The sequence below is a fragment of the Neolamprologus brichardi genome, chromosome 7 (assembly GCF_056152115.1).
Source record: "Neolamprologus brichardi isolate AB-2024 chromosome 7, ASM5615211v1, whole genome shotgun sequence".
Taxonomy (NCBI): domain Eukaryota; kingdom Metazoa; phylum Chordata; class Actinopteri; order Cichliformes; family Cichlidae; genus Neolamprologus; species Neolamprologus brichardi.
Window position 1 is genome coordinate 60,006,498 of NC_142110.1, and position 15,063 is coordinate 60,021,560.

The following is a 15,063-nucleotide window of genomic DNA, read 5'->3' on the forward strand; positions in this document are numbered from 1 at the left end:
TCTCTGCTTAGACTGCTTCCCCCCACCATCCAGATAAGCAGCAGAAAATGGATGGAGACACACACACACAAACAGCTAAAACAAAACTCAACCCTAACCTTGGTGACCTGATGGTCGTTAGTAAATTAATATCCAATTTACACATCTATGTAATGACTTTCATCATTTGGGTTAAGGTGTAGCTGTCTTAATTGTGCATTGACTTTGGTGATATACATGGATATGATGGAAATCAAGGCCAAAGCTAGTTGAAGGCTATGTCTTTTTTATCCTGTTATTTATTATCACAACAATATGCATAATAAGAACACTTCAAGCTCAGATATTTTTAGGTCATACACATATACACAGCCACACACACAGCCAAAAGTTTCTTACAGGTCTTTCTTTCGAGTAAAGGACTCCACAGCAGTGTGAACACTGGATTGAAGGGCAGATTGGTGAAAGTTGAGTTCAGACATACAAATATCATCACTGAACCTGAGAGGAGCTACCTCAGTGAGGGCAAATTACCTTTCAGTGTCGCTGTCATCACTCGATTCTACTTCCTCCAGGGCAGCCTGAAGATCAACGATGCGCCGGATGGACGTCTCCAGGTCCGCCTGTAATGCCTGTCTGACAGTGCTGAGCTCTTCAACCTTCATTTCCTGTACAAAAAAGAGGAAGATGACAGATTCAGGGATGAATAAGATGGTCATCTTTTAACAGACCTGTTTGCTGTGCCCCAGCACACATCAGCAGTATTTATTAGCAAATTGTTACATATGCAAGCTGACATCCAGAGAAAAAAAGTGATTTCTTAAATCGTTCCATCATTTTCTTACTGACTCTCTCTCATATCCTGTCACATATGTATGCACCTACACACAACCAAAAGCTTTCAGGATTTTGCCTTTGTTGGCTTTGAGAAGGGTGTGGGAGCCACAGCTGTCATAGAAACACATAAGCATGTACAAGTGTGTGTATGTGTGCACCCCCATAACCTTGAAGAGACAATGAGGATTAATCATAGTCAGAGAGAGGAAGCAGGATGAGGGAGCGATGACGTTGGGTATGGTGGTGAAGAAGTAGGAGGAAGAGAGAGAGAGTTTGTGTGTGTGTGTGTCTGTCGGTGTACATGCACATGTGTGTGTGCCTGTGTGCATCCTGTTGTGTGTATGATTAAATCCATTTATATGGGGCTGTGTCTCAGTCTCCATTGCTGGTTGGTAGGTTGTTTAAGGGCATTCTTGTGTCTGTCTCTGTGTGTGTGTGAGTGTGTTGCTTTGTGCGAATAACTTAATTCCTGGAGCTCCTTCTCATTTTCTTGGCTCAGCTCAGAGGTCACAAAGAAGTGTGCAGTTAGTGAGAACAAGAACATGACTGAATGTGAAACTGTAAGTAGCAGCTTTAAAGTCTGCTCGGCTGCTCAGATCTTCATCTAACTCACTTGTGCATTCACACTAGAGTAAAAATAGGAAAGCTCCTCCCTCCCTTTTTTCGCCCCATGTAAAGCTTTTATTAGTTCTTTAACATTTTTAGTTTTTTCAGTCATCTGTGACACCGACTCCGCCGTGACATCCGTCATAGTTGAGGGTCCATTTGCTTGTCATTGCTCCTCAGAGTTGCTGAGTGGCAAGAGTTTTCCTATGGGTGACTGAGGATGAAATGTGAAATTGTGAAATTTCCAGTGCCATTACTACAAACGAATGTCTTCCTAGTTCCTTTCTCTCTGTTTGAGGCATTGGATGATCCCTCTCATTTGCAATGAATGGGTCGCTTATTAAGTTTGCCTTAGTTTAGAGATGAAGACATCAGCTCTAATTTTAATACTTTGTGCACTGTCGCTACCAAGTTCTCCAATTTTGCCATCATTTTCTCCACTTTTGTTTTTCCAGCTGGACTTTGTGGAGCTGCTATGTTGTTTGTTTCTGCGAAGGCTTCAGTTTTCAGACCTGGAGGCTATTTCTGTCATTGTCCTGAGTCTATGACCCAGCATTTGAGTCTCTGTTAGATTTAAGAGATATTTATGTTTAAGCTTGAGTTTAGTACTTCCTAGTGCCTCTGAGTTTTATTATCTATATTTTTGGTTCTTGGTTACTGTTTGATTTCTTTCATGTACTAGTGTTGTTCCTGTGTCTTGCTGTCTGAGTCTCCAGTGCCAGTCAGTCTTGTCTCCATGTTTGTTTACCTTTTTGTCTACATTCAGCTCGTATGTCTCAGTCCTGGTCTAGCGTTAGGTACTTCCCGTCTTATTTTGAAAGTCCCTCATCTCATGAGCATTATGTTCAGTCCCCCCCCATCGTTATTTGATTGTTGACTGATTTGTTCATGCTGTGTTCCCCAGCTGTCTCTACTCAATTAATCACCCTCCTGTTTATATATATTGTGTCAGTCTCCCTTTGTCTATTGTCAGAATGTCAGCTTTCATTTGTAGTTCCAGTGTTTTTTTGCCCTAGTTTATATACTATATTAGTGTTTCTAATTTCCTCAGGTACTTTACTTTTCACCATAATGTATTTTGCTCATCAGCCTAATTAAACAGTTTGCCTTTTGTTTACCACAATCCACATCTGTGTGTCTTCATTTGGGTCCTCATGCTCCTATTCACTACACAAGATAATGTCCCCCTTTCATACAGACAGTGAAAAAGCTATTGAGAAATCACCAGCCTTTGACGTGATAATCATTCAGCCTTTTGAACAGACTAATTCTGTTGCTTGCTTTATTATTTTCTTCAGTGGTTTGAGGGTCTGATCCTATCTAAGCTGTCTAAGAACTCTGAATCAAGAAAATGCAAATCGAATCCCAAGTTGTTACATTATTTCAAGCCCACAGAGCCCAAAAGCCTGAGAACAAAGTTCAATGTAATCAACAATCTCTGATTACATTGATTTAATTAATTTGATGTGTCCATAACCTAAAATATATTTTTGTTTGTTTGCTTTGGTTCCTTTTTCGGTTCAGTTTTTCTTCCCACCTCTGTATCTAGATGTGGACAGTAACAAAGTACAAATACCTTGTTACTGTACTTAAGTACAATTTTTAGGTATCTTTACTTTCCTTGAGTAGTTATTTTTTTGTGTACTTTTTACTTTTACTCCCTACATTTTTAAACAAATATCTGTACTTTCTACTTCTTACATTTTCAAAACAGGCTCATTAGTTCTGGTTAAATGCATTTGGGTTGAATTATTATTTCGTCACTGTGAGCCTTCAAACATCAAACCCATGTAAGCTCAAACAGTAACACAGGAAAGGGATTCCTGTTTGTTTATTAATCACCAGGATGATGCATAAAAAGAGATTACATGTGCCAAAGGGGTTAAAAGTGGGACAGTGTTTTGTTTTTTTTGTTTATTTACTGACACAACACTGGAATGACTGCAGGTTTCCGTAAGTTGTGGTTGCGGTACCTTGCCATCTAGCTCGCCCTACTGAAGAGAAGAGAGCATAAAGGGAGTGACTTTTTTTTAAGTGGCAGGTTAGTTTAAATAAAATGTTTCTATCTGTTCAACAAACATCAGCAAACACACAAACTGTGTGCAGTTTGTCATAGAGCGTGTTGCTAGCTAAAGATCCAGCTGCTTCAGAGCTAACTTCACTCAGAGATGGAGTGTACATTTGTACATGTGACATTATGTTTTTTTTATATTGCGAAATATGCTGCAAAACAAAATGAGGTAGACTAACTGCTATGTAAATGCTGCATAAGAATACTCTGGAGTTTAGTGCAGGATAAACAGGTTAGTTTGCTGTACTGTGATGGATTTAAAGTAAAGAACAGTGTGACTGGTGCACAGTGGCTGTGGTTTCATGGTCAGAGTGTAGCAGAGATAAGATGGGGCCTGATTGTTTAAGACCTTGTATGTTCAATGTACAAGCAGGATTTTGACTTCAATACTGAATTTAACAATGAAGGGAAGTCAACATAGAAGAAATATGCTCTCCCTTTCTAGTCCCTGTCAGTACTCTAGCTCGAGCATTTAGGATTAACTGAAGGCTTTTCGTGGAGTTTTTAGGACATCCTGATAATAATGAATTACTGTAGTCTAAAGTAGAAGCAATAAATGCATATTGAGTAACTCCAGTTAGTATTGCCCGGCTCTGTAGAATTCTGTTGTTTTCCAGCCTTGCTTTGGAGTAACCCTCGTCTCTGTGATTAGGTTTTTTGGATCTGCCCACATTGTGACCCCTGAAATAAGAAGCAGAAGGTTAGAGGCCATCAAGGTCTTTATGTCTTTAAGACAATCCTGCACTTTGGTGCATTGGTGTGTTTTATCTGGCTTCATGGATAAAGTTGTGTCATCTGCATAGCAATAAAAATGTATGTTATGTCTTCTAATGATACTGCCTAAGGGAAGCATGTATAATGTAAACAGAATTGGTCCTAGCACTGAACCCTGTGGAACTCCATAATTAACCTCAGTGTGTGAAGAGGACTCTCCATTTACATGCACAAATTGGAGTCTATTAGATAGATATGATACAAACCACTGCAGTGCAGTACCTGTAATACCTACAGCATGTTCTAATCGCTCTAATAGGATATTATGGTCAACAGTATCGAATGCTGCACTAAGGTCTAGCAGGACAAGCACAGAGATGAGTCCACTGTCACAGGCCATAAGAAGATCATTTGTAACCGTCACTAAAGCTGTTTCTGTGCTGTGATGAGCTCTGAAACCTGACTGAAACCCTTCAAATAAGCCATTCCTCTGCAGATGATCATTTAGCTGTTTGACAACTACTCTTTCAAGGATTTTTAATATTAGAGATATTAGAGATTAGAGATAGGTTGATCATTTTCAGGATTCAAGCATTAATTAATAGTAGGACTTTTTTGAGCAGTCTTGTAGGAATGGGGTCCAAAAAGACATGTTGATGGTTTGGAGGAAAAAGACTAAATGAATATCCATGGTACTGAAAGTAGCTGTAGATAATGTTAATATTAAATCTGTGAGATAATTATGAGTGATTTTTTCCTCTAATGGCTAAAATTTTATTTCGCAAGGTCATTAGTAGTTAAGGTTAAAGAAATAGTTGGCTCAACAGAGCTTTGACTTTTTGTCAGCCTGGCTACAGTGCTAAAGAGAAACCTAGAGTTGTTCTCATTTCTTCAATCAGTGATGAAAAGTAAGAGGTTCTGGCTTTACGGACAGCTTTCTTATAAAGCAACACACTGTTTTTTTGTGGTTGTGGTGTTTGCTTACACTTTTATTCCACAGCATTGTGCCGAAGTCCCAGTGCTGTCCAAACCGTGCTGCTATGATTGCACTCTGTAGTAATGACACTGATGTTTTCAAGTGTTCCAGATAATAAAGCAGCTGTTTTTGTTAATGAGTAGAGCTGAGAAGTGAGTGTTTTAAAAGTCTGCTTTACTTTTAGTTGTAGCCTGGAGGAAGTGTTTCCTGCCAGGACTTTAAAATCATGTGTCACAGCCTGTGTTGTGAAACTCCTGTTGAGGTTTATATTTAGCAGCCTACGTGCTGCCCATGTAGTGGTGATCTATCTGCAAGCAGCAGGGATACCAGAGAAATGTATGGAAATACGCTTTTATTAGCTATTCTTTTATCTGCCTTTGTTTTAATGAGACAGAGTTCACATTAACACAGTCTGAAAGAATACAATACATAGAATCAGACCAGGAGTGACATGTTTAGCTGCATGTTCTCCTTAAATTGCTGGCTGTCTGAGTGGTGTCCCAGAAATGATGTGGGCTTCATAGATAATTGGCAAACCTTCTGGAGGAAACCTGGTCTTGTTAGGAGAGACGGCATCCATCCCACTTTGGATGGAGCAGCTCTCATTTCTCGAAATATGGACAAATTTATTAAACCCCCCAAAATATGACTATCCAGAGTTGGGAACAGGAAGCAGAGTTGCAGTCTTACACGCCTCTCTGCAGCTTCTCTCCTCCTGCTACCCCCAAAAACCCATCTCCATAGAGACTGTGTCAGCTCCCAAAAAGACAAAAAACAAACTAAAAAGCAGCAATAAACAACTTAAACATAAAGAATCACAAAGAAAGAACAATACAGTATCCACATCTGAACCAAAGAGTAAAACAGTGAAATGTGGATTATTAAATATTAGGTCTCTCTCCTCCAAGTCTCTGTTAGTACATGACTTAATAATTGATCAACAAATCGATTTACTCTGCCTTACAGAAACCTGGTTGCAGCAGGATGATTATGTTAGTTTAAATGAATCAACACCCCTGAGTCATTCTAACTACCAGAAATCTCGAAGCACAGGCCGAGGGGGCAGTGTGGCAGCAATTTTTCCACACCAGCCTATTAATTAATGAAAGACCAAGACAGACTTTTAATTCATTTGAAAGCCTGATGCTTAACATTGTCCACCCCAACCGTAAAACTCCGAAACCAGTCTTACTTGTTATCATCTATCGTCCACCTAGGCCTTACACAGAGTTTCTGTCTGATTTCTCAGACTTTTTATCTGATTTAGTTCTGAGCTCAGATAAAATAATTATTGTGGGTGATTTTAACATCCATGTTGATTCTAAAAATGACAGCCTCAACATGGCATTTAATCTGTTATTAGACTCAATTGGCTTCTCTGAAAATGTAAAAGAACCCACCCACCACTTTAATCACTCTCTAGATCTTGTTTTAACATATGGCATAGAAACTGAACATTTAACAGTTTTTCCTGAAAACCTTCTCTTGTCTGATCATTTCCTGATAACATTTACATTTACAATAATTGATTACACAGCAGTGGAGAGTAGACTTTATCAAAGCAAATGTCTTTCTGAAAGCGCTGTAACTAAGTTTAAGAATATAATCCAGCCACTGTTATCATCGTCAATGCCCTGTACCAACACAGAGCAGAGCAGCTACCTAAACGCTACCCCAACAGAGGTCGATTATCTTGTTAATAATTTTACCTCCTCACTATGTACGACTCTGGATACTGTAGCTCCTGTGAAAACTAAGGCCTCAAATAAGAAGTACCTGACTCTGTGGTATAATTCTCAAACACGTAGCCTAAAGCAGATGACTCGTAAGCTGGAGAGGAAATCGCGTGTCACAAATTTAGAGGATCATTATTTAGCCTGGAGAAATAGTTTGTTGCTTTATAAGAAAGCCCTCCGCAAAGCCAGAACATCTTACTATTCATCACTGATTGAAGAAAATAAGAACAACCCCAGGTTTCTCTTCAGCACTGTAGCCAGGCTGACAAAAAGTCAGAGCTCTTTTGAGCCAACCATCCCTTTTAACGTTAACTAGTAATGACTTCATGAACTTCTTCACAAATTAAATTTTTATCATTAGAGAAAAATTACCAATAATCATCCCACAGATGTAATATTATCTACAGCTACTCTTAGTACCACTGATGTTAAGTTAGACTCTTTTTCTCCAATCGATCTTTCTGAGTTAACTTCAATAATTACTTCCTCCAAACCAACCATCAACGTGTCTTTTAGACCCCATTCCTACAAAACTGCTCAAAGAAGTCCTGCCATTAATTAATTCTTCGATCTTAAATATGATTAACTCATCTCTAATAATCGGCTATGTACCACAGACCTTCAAGGTGGCTGCAGTTAAACCTTTACTCAAAAAGCCATCTCTAGACCCAGCAGTCTTAGCTTATTATAGGCCAATCTCCAACCTTCCTTTCATATCAAAAATCCTTGAAAGAGTAGTTGTCAAACAGCTAACAGAATATCTGCAGAGGAATGGCTTATTTGAAGAGTTTCAGTCAGGTTTCAGAGCTCATCACAGCACAGAAACAGCTTTAGTTTTCTTATGGCCTGTGACAGTGGACTCATCTCTGTGCTTGTCCTGCTAGACCTTAGTGCAGCGTTCGATACTGTTGACCATAATATCCTGTTAGAGCGATTAGAACTTGCTGTAGGTATTACAGGTACTGCACTGCAGTGGTTTGTATCATATCTATCTAATAGACTCCAATTTGTGCATGTAAATGGAGAGTCCTCTTCACACACTGAGGTTAATTATGGAGTTCCACAGGGTTCAGTGCTAGGACCAATTCTGTTTACATTATACATGCTTCCCTTAGGCAGTATCATTAGAAGACATAGCATACATTTTCACTGCTATGCAGATGACACGCAGCTCTATCTATCCATGAAGCCAGATAACACACACCAATTAGTTAAACTGCAGGAATGTCTTAAAGACATAAAGACTTGGATGGCCACTAACTTTCTGCTTCTTAATTCAGATAAAGCTGAGGTTATTGTACTCGGCCCTGAAAATCTTAGAAATATGGTATCTAACCAGATTCTTACTCTGGATGGCATTACCTTGGCCTCCAGTAACACTGTGAGGAACCTTGGAGTCATTTTGACCAGGATATGTCCTTAAACGCACATATTAAACAAATATGTAAGACTGCTTTCTTCCATTTGTGCAACATCTCTAAAGTTAGAAATATCCTGTCTCAGAGTGACGCTGAAAAACTAGTTCATGCATTTATTACTTTCAGGCTGGACTACTGTAATTCATTATTATCAGGATGCCCTAAAAACTCCCTGAAAAGCTTTCAGTTAATCCAAAATGCTGCAGCAAGAGTACTGACAGGGACTAGAAAGAGAGCATATTTCTTCTGTTTGGCTTCCTGTTAAATCCAGAATTGAATTCAAAATCCTGCTCCTCACATACAAGGTCTTAAATAATCAGTCCCCATCTTATCTTAATGACCTTGTAGTACCATATCACCCTATTAGAGCACTTTGCTCTCGCACTGCAGGCCTACTTGTTGTTCCTAGATTATTTAAAAGTAGAATGGGAGGGAGAGCCTTCAGTTTTCAGGCCCCTCTTCTGTGGAACCAGCTTCCAGTTTGGATTCAGGAGACAGACACTATCTCTACTTTCAAGATTAGGCTTAAAACTTTCCTTTTTGCTAAAGCATATAGTTAGGGCTGGACCAGGTGACCCTGAATCCTCCCTTAGTTATGCTGCAATAGACGTAGGCTGCCAGGGATTCCCATGATGCATTGAGTTTTTCCTTTCCAGTCACCTTTCTCAGTCACTATGTGTTAATAGACCTCTCTGCATTGAGTCATATCTGTTATTAACCTCTGTCTCTCTTCCACAGCATGTCTTTATCCTGTCTTCCTTCTCTCACCCCAACCACTCACAGCAGATGGCTTGCCCTCCCTGAGCCTGGTTCTGCCAGAGGTTTCTTCCTGTTAAAAGGGAGTTTTTCCTTCCCACTGTCGCCAAAGTGCTTGCTCATAGGCGGTCCTATGATTGTTGGGTTTTTCTCTGTATCTATGAAGCGCCTTGAGGCGACTTTTGTTGTGATTTGAATCGAATTGAATTGAACAGAATAGGATACATGTTTAAATGTGCTATATGAATAAATTCACTAGACTGTAACCTGCACATTTAACTCTGCCAAGAAGGGTATGCTTTTGGTAGCATTTTTTGTCCACCAGTGTCATTCTGTCTGTAAACACAACAGCTCGAAAAGTTCCATTAAAATTTGCTTCCATACACTTCAAGGTCAACATGATTTATTAATGGAAAATTGTCAAAAAGCCTTTTAAGTTAGAATCTACAATTCTTACAAGTGTGATGTGTATTCTCGATGTATAGAAAATACCCTATAAAGATTTTAAATTTCATGTCACGTTTGACTTTTGACCTCACTTTTACATTTCACTACTTTTCTTTGGAACTGACCCCAAAATGTGTTACATCTCTAAAGAAAGTATTGTCCACACTGACAATGAGCTGCGTAGTTAGTTAGAAATACACTACAGCATAATATTATACAATAAGCTAAGTTATTCATGTCTGTTTACTTCCATATCCATACATTTTATCCATTACCTGCTCCTACATAATGTTTCTGTACACAAACCTCTGTCATGCTATCCTTATCTGATTTTTACAGCAATACAAACTTCTTGAAGTACATTTAAAAATAACAGAGAAGCCTAAATGAATAAATGCAAAATGCAATACTGTTCCTTTAACAGGGGATGCTGCTCAGAGAATGAGCTGCCCTAGTGAAGGTTTGCACTTTTGTGGTGCTTCTTGTTTATTTTTAGGTTAGTTACACCAAAATTTCAGACTTGTCATTAATAACACGTCCTTCACTGTCCCAAATAAACACAGTCTTTGCCCCAGATTTAGTTTGTTGCAAAAATTGCTTACTCAATTTCTGATACAGGATTAGTCAGCAGACAATACAAGGAAACTTTTTATGATAACTGATATGGTAACATGTTGTAATAACCATTGTTAATAAACAGAAAACTGAATATGTTGTGAACTAATAATATGTTGGCACTCACTAATGATTATTGTACATTAATGTGTTTAAATGCAATGATCAAACACATGTACATATATCTCATGTAGATATACACGGTGAGTGTTAAAACTGAAATGAATTATTTCATTAAAGTGAAAAAGAGTCTTACTAAAATCAGCTTCGACTTTACATAATACTGGACCGATTATTATTTTATTGCTTGCCAACAGTAAAATAACCATCGCTCATGATATCGGTTATTACAAGGTGTGGTTACCAGCTCCATGCGTCTGCGGCTGCTCTCCTGCTCTGCCTGGCTCAGCTCCTCCATCTCCAGTCTCATGTCCTGCACACGCTGCTGGTAGTAGCGGGCATTCTCTCTCTCCCGAGCCTCGGCCTGTGCGCTCTGCTCCAGCTCCTCTCCCAGACGAACCACACTGTCCCTCAACCGCAGCACCAGCACCTACGGGAGACGTAGGAGCTGCAGGCATGTTCTCGCATGGTAACAAGTGTAGATGAATCATCCAAGCTTACCTCAAACCTCTTCACTTGCCCTCTCTGAAACTCTAATTTATTTTCCAGGTCACGTACACGTGCCTCTTGTTTACTGACAATGCTGCGCCCCACAGTGGACGATTCCAAGAACTGCACCCTCGATACACACTGCTGGAGCTGAGTTGCAAGCCAAAAACATTTAGAGGATCAACGTGCAGATATATCAGAAAGCGTGAATGTGCTCCACCTGAAGCTGGCATGTATATTCAGACTTGCAACAAGCAGGTTAAATGTTCCATGATTCCATCACAACCTCATCCCAGCTAATTTCAAAAGCACAATTGGTTCATAAACCCCCGAGTGATCATTTTAATTTCTGACTGTCAAAGCAAAGATACCTCTTCTTGGAGAGACTGTTTCTGTTTCTTCACCTCCTCCAGTTCAGCTTGCAGTTCTCTGATTTGAGCAATATCACTGGAGGACTGAAGGGGACAAAGCAAGAGAAAGTCACCTGAAGTGAATGATGACTTAGGTCATCAACAGGATTTGAAGGATTTCAGCTAAAAAGCAGTACCTGCGCAATGAGTGCTTTGTGTTTCTTCATAAGTTCATTTAGGTCTTCCTGATCCTCTTCGAGCCTCTTCAACAGGTCCACCTTCTCCTGTTGCAGCAGAGCTAAGTTTTCATCCACCTGCACTCAGGAAGACAAAAACATAAGTGGAAGACTACTCCACACTCTTCATTTTTACTATTTAATCTAAAGAGTGTTTTCTGTACCCAAAATAAGAAGACAGAAAGTGATGAAATCACAAGTGACCCTGTCAAGTTTGCTTAGAATTAGTTATGTTTTTATTTAATTTCAAGTAATGTGCAGTTTTAGTATTACGTAAACGAAGCTAAGACAAGAAGACAAACAGTCTGTATCTAAAGTTATTTTCTAAGATATTTTCTACATGATGTCTGATTAAATATGCAATATTTACATTCAGGACCGTGAGTATCAAGCACATCAGAACACACTCACATCACCATGTTTTATTTTCCAGTTGCAAACACACACAGAGTGTGCAAAGCAAGTGAGATCACTAGAGTTGTACATTGTTTTTTCAGAGCTTAACAAGTCAGTAGACACAACAAAGAGTGCTTTCACTCCTTTACCTTCCATGGGTCACATGCCTGCCAATGCACAATAAAATAAAACTCTCACCACACTCTTCTGCTTGCAGATGTTTTCTAGCTCAGCCTGATTGTTGTCCAGCTCCTGGGAGAGAGTCGCCTGAATGCTCTCAGCCTCAAGTCGCCTTGCTTCGCTCTCCTCAAGCTAAATGGAGACATGGGAAGTGTTTCTCCAGCAAAGCAGCAGGTGACACTAGAGCAGGTTTGTCAAGGTAAAGGTGAATGTAAAAGTGGACGTACCTGGAAGTGCAGATGCTCTATCTGGTCTTTACTGCTGTTGGGTAGGTTCTGCCCTGAGCTTTCCATTGTAGCAAGAAGAAGCTGGGCATCAGCCAGGAGGGCGTGAGTTCTCTTCAGATCTCTCCTTAGCTTCTTCTCTACATCAAAGTCTCTGTGTCCCACCTGTAAAGTGTGACACCTTAGAATAAAGCTCTTCTAAATGAATAACTGAATTAGTAAAAGTAACTCTATCCTATCTTTGATAAGTTCCAGGCACACATTCATTGACATCACAGCACATCACCGTGAACTCAAAATTAGAAATTTTTTTGTACCAAGTGTGAAATAAATAAATGAAATGAAATAAATAAATGAAATGAAATGATATTCAGATTATTCAAATAGGGTGATTTTTACTAGTTTTGCTCACTCACAAGTAGTTTTCATTGGGCATCATTCATATTCTATGTGTGTTTTTGTGCTTCTCTTTCAATCAGGGTCACTGTGAGTTGATCCTTTGGTTTTCTCTGTTTTAATTCAAATCTGCTTAATGTCTTAATACTACTATGCTGGTGATGCACTGTTTAACTTTTCCTTTCAACCTAACAACCTTCCATAACCTTAGAAAGTATCAAGTACAACTGCAATTGTAAGAATGTTCCAACGTTCCCTCTAAGCTGCGCGCGTGCGCAATTGCGCACTGCTGGCACGTCTCTGTGTTGCACACACACAAGAAAAATCTAACCTGAATTGAAATTAAAATAAATACGCTAACAATTCTGTTTTGCAGTGTTAGTCAGTAAGTGACTGGCTGCTCCAGTATGGGATTAGAACGATGCCACCTAATCCCATACTGTTAATATATATAACATAATAATGTATATATATATAACATAATCCCATACCATACATACATACATATATAGTCCATATATAGTCCAGCCAATGATGCATTCACATTCGTATATACGCAGCTAATCAACGTCGTTGACAGGCTAGCTAGCAAAGCAGCGTGGCTGATGTGGAGTGAAGCCACGTTAATGACAACGTGTACTACCATTGGAGATGTGAGCAGGACAGACGGAACAATTAACGAAAAAATGTTGACTATACCATAATTTAAAAACTATAACAGTTTTTAAATTATGTTGATAGGCCACGTAAAACCATAGTTATGATTTAAAAAAATATGTGCAATGTTTGGTTTTCTTCCTGAATACTATCGTTGTTTATATTTACTGCGGGAATTCATGGTAAAAACTGCATTTTATAAGGAAAACGCCGAAAGCACTCTCCACCTGTGAGCAAAGCCCCCCGTCCCCCAGCCTTTCCTATTGGTGGAAAAATGTACTATGTGGGCCAATCAAAAAATGATATGGCAACATGGCATTTAGCTGTTTAGGAAGGGGGGAGTTTTAGGAGTGACGGCGGTGTTTTGAGATGGGAGAGATTTGCCACGTTTAGCGCAAATCTTGTGTAGTTAGTGTGTAGTGTAGACAATAGATTTGTTATGTGTGTCAGAACAATGAGGCGACTACTGAATGTTACAGGTGTTACAAAAGTGATACATCTCCTGTTGTCAGGCTTGCAGGTATCAGGCTGTTGTTCTCCTTTATCTCATAGTGGACAGAAATTATTTTTTGGAGTGGCACAAATGATTTGTGTGGCATCAGATTTGATGCAGAACAGCTGATTGTTCTGTAAATAGTTTGAAATGTTTATTTTAAAAAACGCATTGGCTACATTTTTAGGTAAACAGCTGCAAAAAAACTTTGTTGTTTGCATAACTCAGTTACTTTTTTGAAGTAGTAACTATATAATTAATTGCCCAACATTGGTCATTATATGCTGTATTTTGCAGACAGAGAGTTACAGGACTCTCTCCCAGACCACAGACTCAGACTCCTAATACAAGTCAGAGCTTTATTATTAAAAAAAATAAAAAAGTTGTTTTCAAAATTGGAGTTCAAGTTATTTTTAATTCCGATAGTGTTAAAATACTACACAGGTCATGAACAAGATTTTTTTTTACATTTTCATTGTAAGTGGGATAAAGCATTTAATTAAAAGTAGTCCGACATAAACGTAAATGCTGTAATTTGATTCTTTTAATAAACCATGTAACTTGGATGGATTTGATGCTGGCGTGACCACAGTGCACACGTCTAATGTTGCTCACAGTGGTCCAAGTGTCCGCTCAGGGAGTTTGTGTGTTCGCTCAGACACATGAAAAAATAGAGGGAACATTGGTTGGGACACTGTAGAATATAAATATTGCAATGCAATGTCTTGATGTATGCTCAATCATCCAGGTAAAGAAATCCCAAAAAATTGATTCTGTTCATCTCGACATTATGTTTTCAATGGGAGAAATGTTTAGTCACATTCTACATATATGTTAAAAAGTAAATTTTCTCAAACTGAGAAAATTTAAGAAACATGTAAGAAAAATATGAACTCCTTATGAAGTTGATGGCAGTAACGCATCTCAAAAAAGTTTGGAAAGGAAATGGATGTGGTACTAAAACAAAACAGCTGGAGGACGATTTTGCAACTAATCGGGTTGACTGGCAGCAGCTCAGTAACATGACTGGGTATAAAAAGAACATCTTAGTGAGGCAGAGTTACTCAGAAGTAAACGTGGGAAGAGGCTCACCAGTATGCAAAAAAAAGTGCACATACAAACTGTGGAACAGTTTGTACAGTGCATACAAACAGTGGAACAATATCGCAAAGACAATATTGGTGGCTGTAGCTCAGGTGGCAGAGCAGGTCAGCCACTAATCAGAAGGTCGGTGGTTCAATCCCAGGCTTGCCAAATGCCAAATATCCTTGGGCAAGATACTAACCCTATGTTTGCCTACTGGTGGTGGTCAAATGGCCCAGTGTCCGGCAGTCTCGCCTCTGTCAGTGCGTCCCAGGGCAGCTGTG

At 39.2% G+C, this 15,063-nt stretch overlaps 1 protein-coding gene across 5 annotated transcripts in view; it reads right to left on the reverse strand.

Annotated features, from left to right (window-relative positions):
• Positions 1-15,063, reverse strand: part of myo18b (myosin XVIIIB) — a 59,639-nt gene that overhangs the window by 8,381 nt on the left and 36,195 nt on the right. For 3 of the 5 annotated variants that reach the window (XM_087843998.1, XM_087843997.1, XM_087843999.1), the window contains 8 exons: positions 12,154-12,315; positions 11,945-12,058; positions 11,312-11,428; positions 11,136-11,219; positions 10,777-10,914; positions 10,520-10,705; positions 514-647; positions 379-420 (listed from right to left, as the gene is read on the reverse strand). In XM_087843998.1, the coding sequence (XP_087700124.1) occupies positions 379-420; positions 514-647; positions 10,520-10,705; positions 10,777-10,914; positions 11,136-11,219; positions 11,312-11,428; positions 11,945-12,058; positions 12,154-12,315 (977 nt within the window). The remainder of the gene's footprint in view (positions 1-378; positions 421-513; positions 648-10,519; positions 10,706-10,776; positions 10,915-11,135; positions 11,220-11,311; positions 11,429-11,944; positions 12,059-12,153; positions 12,316-15,063) is intronic. The other 2 variants (XM_087843996.1, XM_087843995.1) reach the window with 1 other exon arrangement.